Genomic DNA, 19,752 nt, shown 5'->3' on the forward strand with positions numbered 1-19,752 from the left:
TTATAAAAGTGATGACTTTCAATCGTCAAATATTTATAAAAACTGTGTGTTTAATGGTACTTACATAAATAAATTACAATAAAATTTTGGTTTTGTACAGTTTTATTCATGAAATAATCGCAACAAATTGCACTCGACCTCTGAAATTAATATAGAATTTTTGCTCTCGTGACACTTTGACATAATTTCACTCGTCTTCGGCTCGTGAAATTAAAACTGTCAAAGTGTCACTCGGGAAAAATTCAATAATTTCAGAGCTCTTGTGCAATTACTACTGATAATTCGAAGAAATAAAATTATTTTGACATAGTATTTAAAAGTCAGATAAGTAGACAATTACAATGGTTTTGAATCGTCGTCATGGAAACCAATATCATCGTCGTGGTAACCCATTATATTGAAAGTTTGGTTTTAACAACCTTGTCAAAGAATTCATTTGTGTATTTTTACTTCTAAATAAAAATTGATATAACTCTATTTTTTGTGGCTTTTTTCCAAACGTACGGTCCTAGAAATAATATTGTTCCTAACTCATGCGGAAAGTGTCTTCCCCACACTCGACTACTTGCCCGAACTCCGCTATCGCGTCGTTCGGGTCAACGGCAGTCTCGTGCGTGAAAGTATCACTTTCCGCACTAGTTAGGAAAATAACTATTGTTAAACCTGTGGCGAAGTAAATTAGTATATTTTAAAATTTCTTTATTTCTAAGTTCAAAACGACGATTCCTGTTTTTGTTCAGCTTTAATTAAAAATATGTTTTACTGATATTTATTTATCATTTATTGATACTATAGTAACATTAAAATTACGGATACTTACATTATTTTATTTCTCAAAACAACTTAATTTTTTGTCAATTGTCATTTTTTAATGGGGTCATTTTTGACCCCCGTTGGTCATCGGAAGGTTAAAGCATCAGTTAATAAAATCATTATAGCCAGAGTGTTCGCCGTTATTTGAAACTAATAGGCACCAAAAGAAGAAGAACCATGTAAAGAAAAATAGAATGGAAATAGAAAAATATGTAAATGTTTTGTTTGGTTTGTCTCAGTTTGGTTGTAATAACGATTACATTTGTACCTAAAAAATATTTGACGTTTCTATTTCCTTTTCGGAAATCGTTTTCAAAAGAATAATGAGAAAATGTGTTGAAAAAAGGTGTAGATAACCGCCAGTGGTTGTTGAGGTTATGTTATATTAAAATCAACAAATTGAGGTTCGAGTACTTGCCTGCGTTGATATAGGTAACAGCCAGCTTTGGCTGCAAAGATATGAGGTACATCACACAAACAACAACATTTAAAACAACCGACATACTCAAATATATCCTGTCCAAAACCAAACCCAACAACACATAAAAGAGGTCAAAGAACTGCATCTACAAAATACCCTGTGAATGCAACAATTTCTGTGTGGGAGCGTCAGGATAAAACATACATACATCAAAAACATAAATTTCGACAAATCACAGATATGCAGACATGCCTGGGACAATAAACACAGACAACAGTGCAAGATGCATCATTAATCATAAAGGAAACACACATGAAAAAGAAAAAAATCAAAGAGGCAGCCCTTATCCTACTAAATGAAGAAAAAGGGCCCAGCTGGGTAAGATGATCAAAATGCCCCCAACTTGATTCGAATTCCATATAGACCAATTATAGCACTCATAGAAAAACACACTTTCTGAAATTTTAAGCCCCTAGGTGGTCACGTGACCCGCCTAGAGCTTAATTAGGATTTTTAGGTTTTTATTTTTTATCTTAACCGCATCGAGAGCTAGCGAAAAACTTTGAATAAAAAAGTTGTAGCTTTAAAAAGTTCTGTCTGATTTTTTTTAAAATTTTTGGCGGGAAATCTGAATTTTTAGAACGATTTTAAAATTTTAAATAAGTTTAAAAAAACTAAGATACTCGTTCTCAAAATTGGTGAAATGGACTTTTAACAATAACAACAAAAAGTAAAGAACCGCATTTTTTTTCGCTTTTCAGATACAATTTTATACAGGGTGTTTCAAAAATGGTAACAACGTCTCTAGGACAGGTAAAAGACTGAAAAATAATTGGGGTTTGCTTAGTAAAAAATTTTTGTAATACCATCCATTTTTAGATTACGGTGTTAAAGAAAACGAAATTTTACACATTTTTGACGATTTTGCCGAAACTACTGGCAACATTGTAATACAATTTGGCGGATTTTAAAGGCAAGCGTCCACAGACCCGCATCGTACGCATCGGACGCATCGTACGCAACGGATTTTAGTTTGCCTTGTACAGAAACTTATGTAACCGCGTCCACTGATCCGCATCGTACGGATCGCATTATCGATTGTCAAACTAAAATCCGTTGCGTACGATGCGGGTCTGTGGACGCTTGACTTAAGAGGTAGTTATTGTGCATTTTTTGACATACAATTAAAAATTTTATATTCATCATTGGCGCGCATCAATTGCGCAAACAAACGATCATATTGTATTCATTGATCTTGAGAAAGCAAGTTCCTTTCAAGTCCCTTGAAAGATTCTGTGGTGTACAAGAAAGGAGTTCGCGGTGAATATGTAAAGATTATGAGAGACATGCACGAGAGAATAACAACTAGTGTTAGATTTGAAAGGGATTAATAAATTTGATGTGTTTGTAGGACTGGACCAAGGCTCGGTGCTTAGTCCTTATTTATTCTCATTGGACCAGAGAAGAAAAAAATTAACAGTGGAGACTGAAGCTCTTGAGGAAATGGGTTTGTAACTTAATAAGACAAATACAGAATATTTGGAATGCTCATTTAAAGATGAAGTTATTAAAAATTAAATGGTATCTTTGGATGGTGAAATGGTTGTATGAAAAGTTACTGTTTTAAGTACCTAAGATCGGTAATACAGAGTAATGGGGAAATAGATGGATATGCATGCAGTAGAATTAGGGTTGGATAGATCAAGTGGTTTAGTGTTTAGTCGTGACCCACATCCCGATGCAAAGCTTCAATTAAACGGAGTCCAAGTTGAGAAAGTTCACAAAATGACATATTTGGGAACTGTGATAACGGACCAACTAGATCCAGACATAGAAATAAAACGTAGAATAGCAATGACTAAAACTACTTTTATGAAAATGAAGTCATTTCTTTGTAATAATCATCTCAGTTTAGAACTAAGACAAAGAATGGTCAAGTGCTATGTTTGGTCCTTACTTTTGTATAGTGCAGAAGTGTGAACGCTAAAAGTATCGATCATGAACAGAATTGAAGCATTGGAAATGTGTATTCATAGACGGATGCTGAAGATACCCTGTACAGCAAGAAAAATTAATGAAGAAGTACTAAGGAAGGTCAACAAAGATAGAGAACTGCTAAAGATTGTTAAACATCGAAAAATGTCTTATCTGGGACATATAGTGGGGGGAAGTCGATATAGGGTATTACAACTGATCCTTAAAGGCAAAATAGAGGACCGTAGAGGTGTAGGAAGAAAACAAGTTTCTTGGTTAGAAAACATTCGTGAATGGACTCAGATATCAAATGCAGGACAATTATTCCATATTGCAGAAGATCGAGAAGCCTTCGCAATGATGATCGCCAACGTCGGATAATTCTGATATGGCACTTGAAGAAGAACAAGATCAAGTGGAAGTGAGTAGGCTGTCACTTGTTAATCCCCTACTTTCAGTATCTTCTTCTTCTGAAGGTGTCTATCTTCTAAAGATGTTGGCGACCACATTGACCCATCTTATTCTATTCACAGCATCTCGACATAGATCAGTTGCAGTCACTCCCTTGCCTTCAACCTTGCCTTGTAGAATCAACTGTGGAAGTCGGTATTTACTATTACGTACAATGTGGCCGAAGTAAGTCAATTTTCTGTTATTTACGGTGTTTATATTTTCTTCTTAGCCTCTGGAGAATAGTTATGTTAGTTGTATGATGTATAGATGAGACCCTTATTAGATGTCCGCAGCACCACATTTAAAATGTCTATTCGTTTTATCCCTTACACTCCCGAAACTATGTAAGTTGACATATAAAGTTGTTCAGTCTATTTTTCAATTTATATGGGAACAAAGAGATATACTAATTTTTTTCAGAATTTTGGTATGTCACTTTGACAGATTTTATTGATACTCACGATTGTGTTTTCCAGGAGTATATGCATGACATGCACAATTGTGTGACTGACACATTTGTGAGTACTGGGAGTGTATGACTACTCCCCCTAGAAAACAAAACAAATAAATTATAACATTTTACAACATTTATTAGTAATGTTAAGTACACATAATATTGTCATTTATTACAAATGTTAATAACTAGTATATTTTTAACACATTATTTGTTGTGAAAGTTAAAAAAACAATTTTGATTTTTGCTCATACAGAGATAAACTTTACATTTGCTACATGAAACTCTTGACCTACTCTTACAGGATTCCAATCTGCAACATAAAGGATTTTTTAGATCTTCCAAGACAGGCCAGTGATTAAAACCATCATATCTTTTGTCAGTGCAAGGTAAAGGTGACGGTCTCATTTTCTTTGGACGAGGGTCTTCATGTTCATCTTCTGTGTCCACGTTTTCTGTATTTGGACTTTTCGTTCCACATAACAAATAATCTGCTAGTTCTAAGCGAAAGGATAATAAATCTTTAATATCTTTTGATTTCTATTGGTTACTTCGGCAGTCGCGACGGTATTCCATCCAACTGTTAACAATAGCTAAATCAAATAGATGTAGTCCATTTGCGAGTTTTGAAGAAAGTTCTATAACACTCCATCATCTGATCGCAGATATCGACTCCACCCATCTTTTCGTTGTAAATTTTAATTACGTTTGGACATGGAACCTCTACACGACTAGCACTAGCTTTATCCCATCGTTTGACTAAATGTGTGGGTTCTTGGCCAAAAGCCGTAGATGCCATTAAAACGGATTTATTATCTTTCCATTTAGTGATACGTATCTTCTGATCACTGCTAACAACCTGCTCAGAATCGCCTCTTTTCATCTGATTATCTGTTTTAAATGTAAATCCTTTAAAACGATTGTTCATAATAGTTCCTGTGCCATGTATTTGTAGCTCAGATAATTTGAGCAACAAAGGTATCGTCGAAAAATATCTGTCGAAGAATATAAAGCTATTAACCGGTAACGTTTCCACTAGCCTAAGGATGACTGACGGTCCGAGTCCCAGTTCTTTATTTCTTAAATTGGTACTTGTTCCTTGATATATTTCAAAATCTAGGACAGTACCATCACTTTTTGATAAAACGAAATTTTTTAAACCCACAGGTCTTGGTTTATTTTTTACATATTGCCGAAGAGCACATCGACCAAGAAATGGAATCATCTGTTCGTCTATTGAGAATGCAGCTTCAGATTCTCTCTTTAATTCCCGACATCGGCTTCTGACTAAATCGATCATTGGCTGAACTCTCCACAGACGATTATTTTTTGATGCATACATCCACAATATGAAGATTGACTCTCAAGAGGTACAACCTATCTCTTGGAATTGCATCCGCAATTACAGGAAGTTTAAAGCGACTGCTCCAATATAAATGAATTCGAGGGAATTTTAAACAACCCATCACTGCATGGATTCCAAAAATTTTTTTTATTTCTTCAGGAGTTACTTTGGGTTTAAGTTCCCTTCCGTGTTTTTGTAAATAAAATTGTGCAGTACGTTCTGCACACAGTTGAAAAAATGAGTTTCCTAAATACTTTTCAAAGTAACACCATGGTGTTAAAACTTCAGTGGGATCTGGAAGTATTGTTTCGGGTATATTTTCATTTTTAAATGGATTAGTTCTACCCCAATTTAGCATTGATGATTTTTGGAGATTTTGTACAGTACTGGGAACTGCTGAATCATTTTCGTCTCCACTTTCATCAGATTTATCACTTTCTTCAATTTCATCATCTTGTACAGACAAATTCTCCTCTTCAGACGGTACCCAATCATCATCATCATCTCCGAGTTCAATTTCCAAATCGGAATCAATTTCATCCAGCAGTTCGTAGATTTCATCTGGATGAGCAGCCAGTCTCGCCATGTCAACTTTTCTAGTTGTTCCTGAAAAAGAAACCCTTGTTACCAGTTTTGTTCACTGAATCATTATTTATTTTTTTTACATTGTTACACCATTTACTCCCGGCCTACATAAACGTGAAACACTTCAAAACATACATTGACACCGCTCACTCCTGACCCTCACAAACGTGTTGTTCTTCAAAACACGTTTGTGGATTTGTAACCTCAAATTAGTATTGAATGATTTTGTCTAAATAGGTAAACATACACAATTTGTGACGACTATCCACCAAAATAAATATTTTAAAACAAATAAAAATATGTACTTACGTCTAAAAGCCATATTAATACACTTGACAAAAAGTTGTTACCATTCACTGAACAATATCATACGAATCTAAGCAAATTTTCGGTAATCTCCCGCGACAATATGATAGACACGTGCACCCACTATCGTGTCGTAGACAGTGTTGCCAATTGCATTTCTCTAGATTATCCGATAATCGCTCGAAAAATATCCGATTTGTCACGAAAAGGTACGCAAGGTCAAAAATTATTCTGTTATTAAAATGAATGTTGCCAATGTTATTCTTTTAGTCCCCTTAACAACCATCAAATAATAAAATCTGTTGTTCGTACGCCAATCAGTTGATTGTAATCAATTATCATTATGATAATTACCATAATTGATTGATTAGTTAATTATTAATTATTAATTAATGTAACAATTATTAAGATAATTGATTAATTAATCTAATCTCATAATTGTAATCAATTATGTTTTCAGCAACCCAATTAAAGTTGACATTGAGAGTAATTAAATATTTGATAATGATCAGTTGATTCCATTTCTGATTAGCGTTCGAACAACCGCAACCGGCCCTTTAATCTACTGGATTCTCTATTTCAAAGTATAAAAATTTTCGTTTATAGATGAAAATCTCGTATCCTAGCTGATTATTTCCTAATTCATGTATGTAAATACTATTTACTTATATAAATAAATAAATTTATATATTTCATTATTTGGATCGTTATATTAATTTATTATAATTATTTAAGTAAAAAAAAACACTTTTAAATATTATTTTATTAAAACGTAATAACTACCTAAAACTAGGTACTGGAAAAATAAATAATAAATAAATCAATACAAAATAAACTACAGCTACATTAATAGCATAGGCGCAAAATTTCTGGTCAATGCTTTTAAAATGCATTATTTTTTCGAGTCCTGAGACAGCTAATAAGTATGATTTGAATGAAAGATTACATTATTACCGAGGGCCGAAAGTCTCTGAAGACTTTTATAATTTTTATTCTAATATGTTACAGGGGTAAAATGAAAAGAGAATATTGAGTGTGATTTTTAATTTCAAATATCTCATTCAAAAGAAACATTTTGTTTATTCTAAGGGACTTTCAGCCCTCTATAATAATATAATCTTTCATTCTGCGTTCAAATTTTTCAAAAATATTGATTAGTTTGCTCAGGATTCGAAAAAAATGAATAAGATTAAAGATTATTGGTCCGAAATTTTGCGCCTACGCTCTTTTAACAACTAAAGATTTATTACAACTAAAACAATAGAAATGTATTTGACAGTCTTGTAGTTATTAAGGTATCAAAGTTATTATCTTTAATACCTGTGGTACGTTCAACGTTAATGCCCGACTAAATAATTTTTATAGGCAAAAAATTTGAAGGATTTTTGAGTTAATTAGTAGATATCTAGATATTACTAGTTTCAAATAAGTAGATTTTTCTACAACCACTATTCCAAATGCATTTTTCTGCACAATTTTATGTTAACAAACTTAATATTTTCTCACAGAATAACTGACAGTAGTGTGCAGAAAAGTGACGTTTCTGTGCCGGAAAGTTGTCTGCATAGTACCATTACATTCCTCAAAAAAATCATAAATATAATTAGGCATAACATTAGCTTCTAATAACACAAAAATGTACTGGGTGATTCATTAAAACTAAATATCATGGACTATGCTAGACTTCCGTGTCGCACCCTGCATATTTAAATCTATGTTTATAAAGCGCCCATTTGAATTTGAATTTAAAAGTTAACGGGTCACAGTATTTTTTAATAATTTTCTAAAATAAGTACACAAACAATTTTATTCCATAAGTAGTTTCCATACTTTCTAATTTCAAAATTTCACCCTGTATTATTGTTAATTATATTTCGTTAAAATTGGTTGTTAAGCAGCTTTTAAAAATATAAAAATATATAGGGTGTTCCAATAAAAATAAAATATATGGACTCTGCCAGGCTTGCGTCAATCACCCTGTAGATTTAAATTTATACTTAAAAAATGCACATTTATTGTATTAAAATCGACGGGTCCCAGCGCTTTTTATAATTCTTTAAAACAAGGACACAAATAATTTTATTCCATAAGTGCCTTTCACACTGTATAACGGTTTTTGAACTTTGAATTGGATTAGTATGCCTTAAGTGGATGCACTTGTGCATTTAAATTCTAAACAAAAGAATCGGCACATGTCCCTTTTGTCAAAAGATGAAAAGTATCGGATGTCACTAACATTCAACCACTATAGGCTATTTATAAAAATTTGGGTGGAACCAAACAAAATTAATGTGTTGTTGGTATTGGGAATATATGGATGAGAAAGTTTTAGTCGATAGTAGATACACTGAAAAATATCCACAAATATCCGATTTATTTAAAGGTACGAAGAAGATACGACAACTCTCCAAAAGGTACGCAAATCGGATAATTATCCGCCGATTGGCAACACTGGTCGTAGAGCAGCAACTGGTGCAAAATGATATTTTAAACCTAATATCACTTATAAATAAGACGCTCACAATTGTGAGTGTATGGAGCGTAAGGGTTATGGCAACTTCTTATGGCTCCAACTTTCTACTCCTTAGAAAAGAACACTGAAGATGTAATAACTTAGAATTCTTATGCGTATATTGATACTTAAAGATAAGTTGCAGATAACGTATTTCATCAGCCATTTGGAAGAAACAATGTTGGCCTTAATTCGTATATACGAGTGTCACGAATGGCTAACTGTTATGCTGATAGTTTGGATTTTTTTTAATGAAAGCTTTAGTAAATTTGTGAGCCTGTTAAAGCCAATTGTGATATAAATTTTTCAATATGATATATTGTGATATATTGTAATAACGTGTAACTAATGATTTTGTATTACCTGTCAGTTTTATATAATATCAATGTTATATTGTTTTATTATTTAAACTTAAACTTTATTTTTTTAAGCACTTTTTAGACTGTATTTAGATTGTTTTTATATTAAAATTTTATTATTTGACTAATTCTATTGAGGTTTTTAAACTGTAAATTATTGTAATAAAAGTGGGCAAGGCCTGTTAATAAATAAATAGAAAATAATTTTCTTACGACCGCTAAAAGAGATGTACATATAGTGTCACAAACCGTTAACTTTCGATAAAGACTAGACCATCATTAGACAGCTATTTCGTTGGAGAATTCAGGCATCCATGATTTTTCTTTTCATATTAAAACTGTATAAAAATTATCAATTTAGTACACCTCTTAAAAACATAACGTAATGCATTTGTTTTGCAATTGTTAATCACTGGGCTTAGTGGGCTGAAGCGCTCGATCGGCAACTCCAGTAGATTTACAGTCGAGGTTCGATTCCCGGCCCGGACATTGAAAAATAAAAAAGCCAGCGTCGTAGTATAAAATTGTATAGAATCTACGACTTGGTTTCGAATAAGCAAGTTGTCTGGAGGAGCGGTACGGCAAGGGATAAGGGCTTGCGGCTTGGTGATACTCATCCATAGATCCCTACCGGAAGGAAGTTGACGCCTAATAAACGGTGTACAACAACAATGAGGTTAAAACCTTTTAATCAATTGATTATTTTTCACAAGAAAAGAGTATCAACAGAAAAATTATCACAATCTTCTTCTTTTTCTTCGTTTTCTTTTTGTGGAGACATGAATTTGTTTTTCATTGTGCCTCTAGTAAGTTGTCATTCCATCATTTTCGTGGGCTTCCCACTCATCGTCTTCTTATTGGAGAAGCGTCTCTCACTGTCTTTATAGCTCTACTTGTTGTCATTATGATCTTTCTTATCCTACTCTTTTATTTCTTATCTAGTTCTTGATGTTCTCCATTTTACATCTTCATCGTATATCTGTACTTCTAGCTCTGTTCCATAGTGCCTTAAAATCGATACTTTTAAGGCAGAAAATAATAGATGCTTGAATTGTGTGTTCACAAAGTGCGTGTTCACAAAGAGTGGATGGCAAGCCATTCACGGTGGTATATAGTATAAAGTTTGCTGTATTAGAAGGTTGGGTGTTGACTAATGACAAATGTCTATATTGTTAAAAGGTGGCACATTTAAAATAAAAATCGACTACTTTTAGCATTTTCACAAAATCCAATAAATATTGCCATATTTCAGGATGGACTCTTAATGTACTACCTCTATATATGTACTTTATACATAAAGACTGATTCGGGGCTATATTATGGGCAATATCAATTGAGAGCTTAGGTAGAAGACAATCTAATTTTATATAAAAAGAGGGGCGTAGTCTTCATTTTCAATATAGGTACAACCTTTTCCCAGGACCTGAGAATCGCCCACTCAAAAAAAATCTATACAACCCATTAAAAATCTCAGAAGGTAGCAACATAGCTTATGTTTTATTTTGCAATTGATTTGTTAAACCTTTCCAGAACTGGTTTTGCTTATTTGCTGATGGTGTATTTTTCCATCAACTGCCTTTTAATGAAAGTTGCGTCCGCCTTACGCTCGTTGCACATATTATGTATACCTGTATACTGATAAATACCCCTTTTCTTTTGCATATACCGGATATATACCAAAAGTGTTATCCTAACGTCACAACTTTGCGAGACTGAAGAATATTTCAATTATTATTTACTTTGATTTTAAATAAAAATTGTATTAAATGCATTTAAAAATACATAAAATCATAAAAATAACAAAATTTAACCCTACTTTTCGACCGGCGCATTTAGTGAATAAGTTTAATGTATTCAAAGGCGTTTTCATCCCCGATAAAAAGATAGACCGGCTAGACGAAGACATACAAATATTTCCTGATCCCTTTAGGCAGAAGACATTCTACTTTTATATATAACGAGGGGCGTAGTCTTAATTTTCAAGATACAACCTTTTCCCAGGACCTGAGAATCGCCCACTCACAATTTATTTCAAAACCAAAAAATCTATACAGCCTTACAAATCTCAGAAGGTGGCAACATAGCTTATATTTCATTTTGCAATTGATTTGTTAAACCTTTCCAGAACTGGTTTTGCTTATTTGCTGATGGTGGAGTAAATAGTTGATACGGTGGGTCAGTGGACAACTCTGTCATATGCTTTCTCAAAATCAATGAATAACATATGAGCGTTTCTTTCTGTTTTCCTGTATTTTCCATTAACAGCCTTATAATGAAAATTGCATCTGTTGTTTACCCGCCTTAGAAAACCCTCTATATACCTACTTATAAGTACCTACCTATGGGTTGATAAATACCCGTTTTCTTTTGCATATACCGGCACACATACCAAAAGTGTCATCCTAACGTCACGAATTTGTGAGAGTAAGATATGTTTTAATTAATATTTACTTGGATTGTAAATAGAAATTTTATTAATATAAATATAAATATTATTTTTATTTAACCTCCCAATTTATTTACAATCTGTAAAACAAAGTTACAATGAGTAAATGTTGTGACCACTAGTGTGGTGACTTGGAGAAAATGATTCATTAATCATTTTCTTTACAAATATTTTACATAGATATAAAATTGTTTGTCTCTGGGAATTACGGCACATATAACTAAAATCGCGATGGTAAATCACTAGGTGTATTTCGTCTAAGTCTTCGTCTGACTGGTTGTCTCATCAGGTTTCTGGCTAGTACATTTGGATGTTGTGTCAGTCTGTCTTGGTATTTCTGTGCGAAGTTAGTAATTTCTTCTTTTACTGTTGCAATTTCTAGATCGCGTCTAATAATATTATTTGCAACATACCATGGGGCATTTGTGATTAAATATAAATATACATATTTAAAAATATTTAGATCATAAAATTAACAAATTTTAACCCTACTTTTCAGCCGGCGCGCGGCGCAATTAGCGAGTAAGTTGTAATGCATTCAATGGTCTTTTCATCTCCCAATAAAAAGGTAGACCGGCTAGACGAAGACATACAAATATTTCTTAATCCCTTTAGGTAGAAGACAATCTAATTTTATATAAAAAGAGGGGCGTAGTCTTCATTTTCAATATACAGGGTGAGGCAGATAAAGGGCCTATTAGAAATATCTCGAGAACTAAAGGTAAGAAAATCATGAAAATTGTTATACAGGGGTTTTGAGGTGTGAGCTATTTAATGAAAATATTTTGGTCTCTTTGCTACTTCCGGTTATACCGAAAGTTGATTGTAACTTCGTTTTTTTAAATGGGACACCCTGTATATTTTTACATTTTTGGATTCTCCTTGATTTCTTCTTTCTTCAAATATAAGGTTTTGTAATATTATACAGGGTAGGTTAAAAGATAATTACGTTTCCTTATTAATTTTGTAGCAACATTCGCACGAGGCTTGTAGTAGTTTGACATAATAAACTCTATTTATCTTCAAATGATTTTTAATATAGTCTTCTATTGTTAACAATTATTAGTATAGCTAAATTTTTCGTTTTAGTGTACAGAGTTGGTCGAAACACGGAATGAGTATTTTCTGAGTTTTCTTAAATGGAACACCCTGTATTTTAGTATTGTAGTGAAATGTTGTTTTATGGTACATTTTAATTACTTAAGCACTCCCTATACCTAACTGCTTTAATTTGTGAGTTATTGGTGATTCAAGCAAAACATTAATTGCAACACAAAATATGTGAAATTGTATTAGGTTGGCCGTGAAAATATTCAATCACAAATAATTTTTTGGAAATAAATACATATTAATCTAGACTGATACTTAAAATTGCCAATAATGGTTGAACTGTCAAAATACCATCGAAGTTAAGATTGTTGGTGCGATTAACAATTAAGCACAAATTAAAGCAGTTAGGTATAGGGAATGCTTAAGAAATAAAAAAGTACCTTGAAATATCATTTCATTACAATACTAAAATATAGGGTGTTCCATTTAAGAAAACTCAGAAAATACTCATTCCGGGTTTAGAGCCACCCTGTATACTAAAGTTAAAAATTTAGCTATACTAATAATTGCTAACAATAGTAGACTACATTGAAAATCATTTGAACATAAGTAGAGTTTACTATGTCAAACTACTACAATCCTACAGGGTGTGAATATTGCTACGAAATTAATAAGAAAACGTAATTATCTTTTAACCTACCCTGTATAATGTTACAAAACATTATATTTTAAGAAAGAAGAAATCGAGGAGAATCCAAAAATGTCAAAATATACAGAGTGTCCCATTTAAAAAAACGAAGTTATAAGCAACTTCCGGTATAACCGGAAGTACCAAGTAGATAAAAATATTTTCATTAAATAGATCAGTCTTCAAAACCCATTACTCCAATTTTCATAATTCAGTTACCTTTAGTTCTCGAGATATTTCTAATAGGCCCTTCATCTGCCTCACCCTATATAGATAATATTTTTCCAGGTCCTGAGAATCGCCCACTCAAAATTTATCTCAAAAACAAAAATCTATACAGCCCTTACAAATCTCAGAAGGTGGCAACATAGCTTATATTTTTTCATTTTGCAATTGATTTGTTAAACCTTTGCACAACTACGTTTGCTTAAATGCCGATGGTGGAGTAAAAAATTGATGCGTTGGGTCAGTGGGTAACTGTGTCATATGCTTTCTCAAAATCAATGAATACCATATGAGCGTTTCTTTCTGTTTTCCTGTATTTTCCATTAACTGCCTTATAATGAAAATTGCATCTGTTGTTTACCCGCCTTAGAAAACCCTCTATATAGGGTGATTCGTTAAGAATGTCCAATCTCTGAGTTGTAGATTCTAGACCTCAAAATATTAAGATTTAAGCCAAATCATTTATATAAAATGAGCCTCGTTACTGAGTTACAGGGTGTTCTATTTAAAAATTTAATAACCATTTTTACCCAGTACTTTAAAACTATTTGACATATCCATGTCATACTTTGCAGAAAGTGTAGTTGCCGTACACCCTACTAAATTATGATAAACAAACGTTTCTGGCTACTACCAGAGCGTACGACAGGGGACAGTGCATGGTTTACCCTTCCCAAATTCTACGCCACTGGCGAAATTGCTATTTTAGCACTTCTTCTTCTTCTTCCTTCTTGTATGTAGGCTTTAAAGCCTGTTTCTTCTTCAATATTATCCTCCTAAATTGTTTAGGTTATCGCACCACCTTTTTCTTGGTCTGCCAATACTTCTTCGTCCATTTGGTGACTTATCTCGTGCTATTCGTACTATCCTATCCTCTGCCATTCTACTAATGTGTTCGTTCCACTCCTGTTTCCGTTTTGTCACCCATCCATTTATGTCTTCTATATTGCATGATCTTCTTATGTTTTCGCTCCTCTCCCTATCCAACAGACTTTTCCCTGATATTAGTCGGAGTATTTTCATCTCTGTTGTTTCTAGTAGTCGTCTCGTTTTAGATGTGTCAGGCCTTGTCTCCGCCGTGTATGTTAATATAGGTCTAATTGCTGCTTTATAGATTCTTGCTTTTGTGTCTTGTCTTAAGTGTTTGTTCTTCCAGATTGTGTCATTAAGAGATCCCGCCGCTTTACTTGCTTTTAAGCTTTGTTGTCGTACTTCCTCTTCAACATATCCGTAACTGGTTATATCAATTCCCAGATATCTAAACCTTGCTTCCTGCTTTATTATTTTCCCATCAATTTCGATTTTACATCGTAGTGGGTATTTAGATGTTGTCATACATTTGGTTTTTTCTGCTGATATTATCATATTGTATTTCTTGGCTGTTGTATTAAAGATGTGTGTTAATCTTTGGAGATCGTCTTCTGTCTCGGCGATTAATGCGGCGTCGTCTGCATAACACAATACTTTGATTTCTTTATTCCCCATTCTGTAACCACGACCTTTACGTACTGCTTCTATTATTTCGTCCATTATTATATTAAAGAGCAGTGGGCTTAATGAGTCACCTTGTCTGACTCCACTTTGTACTGGTATAAACTGCGTTAGTTTTCCATTTATCTTTGCCTGTATTCGATTATGAAAGTAGATGTTTTCGATGGTTTGTATAATATTGATTGGTATGTTTCTTCCATACAGTAAATGTAAGACGTCTTCGACTTGGATGCGATCGAAAGCCTTTGTCAGGTCTATAAAACATAGATATGCTGGTTTATTGTACTCAATGGCCTTTTCTGTGATTTGTCTCAGTACAAATACGGCGTCTACGCAGGATCTTCCGGATCTGAATCCTTGTTGTTCATCTGATAAAGTTGTTAGTTTATTGATTTTGTTGGTTAGGACTTTTGTGGTTAGCTTAAGTGCGGTGTTTAGTAGATTTATACCTCTATAATTGTTGGGGTCTTCTTTGTCTCCTTTTTTGAACATTGGTATCATTATGCTGTTTCTCCATGCGTCTGGTATCTTGCAGTTCAATATTAGTTTTTGTATAAGTTTTGTCATCTCTAGGGTTATACTTTCTCCTCCGTATTTTAGAAGCTCGTTGGTTATTCCGTCTGGTCCTGGTGACTTCCTATTTTTGAGTGAATTTATGGCTACCCCTACTTCCTGAAAACTGATTTCAATTTCGTGTCTTAATTTAGGTAGGTTATTATTTTGATTATGATTTTCCTTTCCTTTAAACAGTTCCGTCAAGTATCTTTCCCATTCGTTTGCTGGTATGTTATTGTATTCCTTCAATTCTGCCATTTCTTTCCGTTGGTTTCTTATGAATCTCCATATTTGTTTTTGTGTTCCGTAGAAGTCGCTTTCTATCCTTTTTGTAAACTGTTCCCAGTGTTCATTTTTTGTTCTTCTTACCAATTGCTTTGTTTCATTTCGTATTCTTCTATAGGTGTCTCTGGATTCTGGAGTGTTTAATGTTTTATACTTCATGTAGGCGTCTCTCTTCTCTTTACATTTGTCTTTTATTTCTTTTCTGAACCATGGTGTATTGTTGTTGTTTCTTTTGTTCAGTATGACTTTGCTTTTTCCTAGAGCTTCTGTTGCTGCCTCTTCAATATTGTTTTTAATTTTCTCCCAGCTCGCGTTTATATCTTCGATGTCGTCTATCTGCTTCAGCTGTATCTTCTGTGCTAGCCTCCTTTGGAACATTTCTTTGGTAGAATCGTTCCACAGTGATTCTACATTGAATTTTTCCTCGGTGATTTCCTGTGGAAAATGTTTTGGTGTTAGTTTCATTCTTATTTTTGCTAGGACTAATTTGTGTTCACTCCCTGCGTCTGCCGAGTTTAAAGTTCGAATATCTAGAATCTGCTCTGGGTGGATTTTTCTATTAGTGACTATAAAGTCAATCATAGATTTGTGCCCCCTGGAGTTTTCAAACGTATATTTATACTGAAGCTTATGGTCGAAAAATGTATTATTGATTCGCAGTTCGTTAAAAGCACAGAGATTAGCCATGAGTTCTCCATTTGAGTTGACATGGTTTTCATTGAATCTTTGTTTTACTCCTGGAACTATTTCATTTCCGATTCGTGCATTAAAATCCCCCATAAGAATTAAGTGTTCTTCATGAGGTATGTCGTCCAGGATGGTTTGCAACTGTTCGTAGAATGCCTCTCGTTCCTTCTTAGGTTTGCAGTCCTCGGGGCTATAGATAGATATAACATTTAATTTTTGGTAGTCCATTGTGATATTCATATGTATTATTCTTTCGGAGATGTAACGGCAGTTACTTATGTTGTCTTTAAATTTTTTATGGACAAGTATACCTACACCTGCTCGTGCTCGTTCTTCTTTCTTCACTCCACTATATGCTAAAATATATTGGTTATAGTCTCTTTGACCTTTACCTTTCTTCTTGGTTTCTTGGATTGCACAAATGTCTATGTTTTTGTTTATCAGTTCTTCTATTTTAGCACAATATTTAGATTTTCCAATACTTTATATGTGAATAATATACTCTTCATTCGTAACGTTAAGGTCATTAGTTTTCGAGATATTTGAAGTTGAAAATGAAACTTTACAGTTATTTTGATTAATGTATTGTGCCCCTTCATTTTTAACTTCAAATATCTCGAACACTAATGATTTTATCGATACGAATGAAGAGTATATTATTTACATAGAAAGTATTGGAGAATCTAAAAAGTATGATGAAATGGTAATTCCATCAGTGGCGTAGAATTTGGGAAGGTTCAACCATTCATTTTCCTCTGTACGCCTCTGGTAATAGCCAGAAACGTTTATTTAACATAAATTAGTAAGGTGTGTAGTACCTACACTTTTTGGCAAGTACGATACGGCAATTTCAAATACTTTTAAAGTACTGGGTACAAATAATTTTTAAATTTTTAAATCAAACATCCCTATTACATAAATATTAATTATTTATATCCAGTATTTTAAAAGTATTTGACATATGCTTATCATACGTAGCAGATAGTGTAGATACTGTACAACCTACTAAAATATGTTAAATAAAACTTTCTGGCTAGTACCAGAGGCGTACGACAGGTGAAAGTGAATGGTTGACCACCCTTCCCACATTCTACGTCACTAAAGGAATTACTATTTTATTGCAATTTTTCGATTCTCCAATACTTTCCATGCAAATAATATACTCTTCATCCGTACCGATAAAATCATTAGTTTTCGAGATAGGTATTTAGAGTTAAAGATAAAGGAGCACAATACATTAATCAAAATAGCTATGCCGTTTCATTTTCAACTTCAAATATCTCGAAAACTAATGACTTTAACGTTACGAATGAAGAGTATATTACTTACATAGAAAGTATTGGAAAATAGAAATATTGTGCTAAAATAGCAATTTCGCCAGTGGCGTAGAATTTGGGAAGGGTCAACCATTCACTTTCCCCTGTCGTACGCCTCTGGTAGTGGCCAGAAAAGTTTATTTATCATAATTTAGTAGGATGTACAGTACCTATAATTTCTGCCAAGTATGACAAGGATATGTCAAATAGTTTTAAAGCCCTGGGTAAAAATAGTTATTAAATTTTTAAATAAAACACCCTGTAACTCAGTAACGAGCCACATTTTATTTAAATGATTTGGGTTAAATCTTAATATTTTGAGGTCTAGAATCTACATCTCAAAGATTGGACATTCTTAATGAAACACCCTGTATACTTGTAAGTACCTACTACCTATGAGCTGATAAATACCCGTTATCTTTTGCATATATCGGCACACATACCAAAAGTATCATTTTAACGTCACGAATTTGTGGGAGTAATGCCTGATTGCACCAACAGATCTAAAGCTCCAGCTTAGATAAGCTCTACTTGTAGATAGATCCTTGAGTATCACTTACGTTGCATCATAATTTTAAATTCTTACCTTATTATCAATTATATCTATTATTATATTATGGTATTCTTATTGTTATATATTATAATTATATTATATTAATTCTTATGATATTCTCGACTTAAGCTTAAGATCTGTTGGTGCAAACGGGCATAAGAGATGTTTTAATTAATATTTACTTATTATTATATTATGGTATTCTTATTGTTATATATTATAATTATATTATATTAATTCTTATGATATTCTCGACTTAAGCTTAAGATCTGTTGGTGCAAACGGGCATAAGAGATGTTTTAATTAATATTTACTTGGATTGTAAATAGAAATTGTATTAATATAAATATAAATATAAATATATTTAAAAATATTTAGATCATAAAAATAACAAATTTTAACCCTACTTTTCGGCCGGAGCAATTAGCGAGTAAGTTGTAATGCATTCAAAGGTCTTTTCATCTCCCAATAAAAAGGTAGACCGGCTAGACGAAGACATACAAATATTTCTTAATATCTTTAGGCAGAGAACAATCTAATTTTATATAAAAAGAGGGGCGTAGTCTTCATTTTCAATATATAAGCTTTTCCCAGGTCCTGAGAATCGCCCACTCAAAATTTATCTCAAAAACAAAAAATCTATACAGCCCTTACAAATCTCAGAAGGTGGCAACATAGCTTATATTTCATTTTGCAATTGATTTGTTAAACCTTTCCACAACTGCTTTTGCTTATATGCCGATGGTGGAGAAAAGAATTGATGAGTTTGGTCAGTTTTGATTATTGTTGTTTAATTGGGGGATAGAGGAGAGTTAAGAAAACATTTGTACTTACCTCCCTTGCCATCACGGCATTTCTTTTCTTCGGCCGCCTCTTTGCCGGCCCAGGCCCAATTCACTGTCACAAAATCACTAAACTGAACCAGTCTGTTTTGCTCCATTTCGTGGCCTCCAGTTTTTCTCCATTCTCTGGCCAAATATCTTTTCGAGACGATCTGAGACCCTTACAAGCAGCAACCCTGCGATCTGCCCCCGACTACAGCGCCATCTAGGGTGCGATCGATTCCGCCAAAGGCGGCGGTCACGAAGAGGAGAGTGTGCGCCTGCACCATGGGATATCTTGCGACGCGCACTGAGGATGATCGGGACGCCCGGAATATTTAAAATACGGCTTCCAAAAGACGCCGAAATATGTTTAAAGTTGTTTGAATTAACTGCCAAAACGATTTTTCTGT

At 33.4% G+C, this 19,752-nt stretch overlaps 1 protein-coding gene across 1 annotated transcript in view; it reads right to left on the bottom strand.

Moving 5' to 3' along the window:
* The window catches only part of LOC114325887 (uncharacterized), a 40,612-nt gene extending 21,074 nt beyond the window's left edge, over positions 1-19,538 (bottom strand). The window contains exon 1 of the mRNA XM_028274040.2: positions 19,353-19,538. Within this exon, the coding sequence (XP_028129841.1) occupies positions 19,353-19,364 (12 nt within the window). The 5' untranslated portion in view covers positions 19,365-19,538. The remainder of the gene's footprint in view (positions 1-19,352) is intronic.
* Between the last annotated feature and the right edge of the window lie 214 nt (positions 19,539-19,752).

The sequence above is a fragment of the Diabrotica virgifera genome, chromosome 3 (genome assembly GCF_917563875.1).
Source record: "Diabrotica virgifera virgifera chromosome 3, PGI_DIABVI_V3a".
Lineage (NCBI taxonomy): Eukaryota > Metazoa > Arthropoda > Insecta > Coleoptera > Chrysomelidae > Diabrotica > Diabrotica virgifera.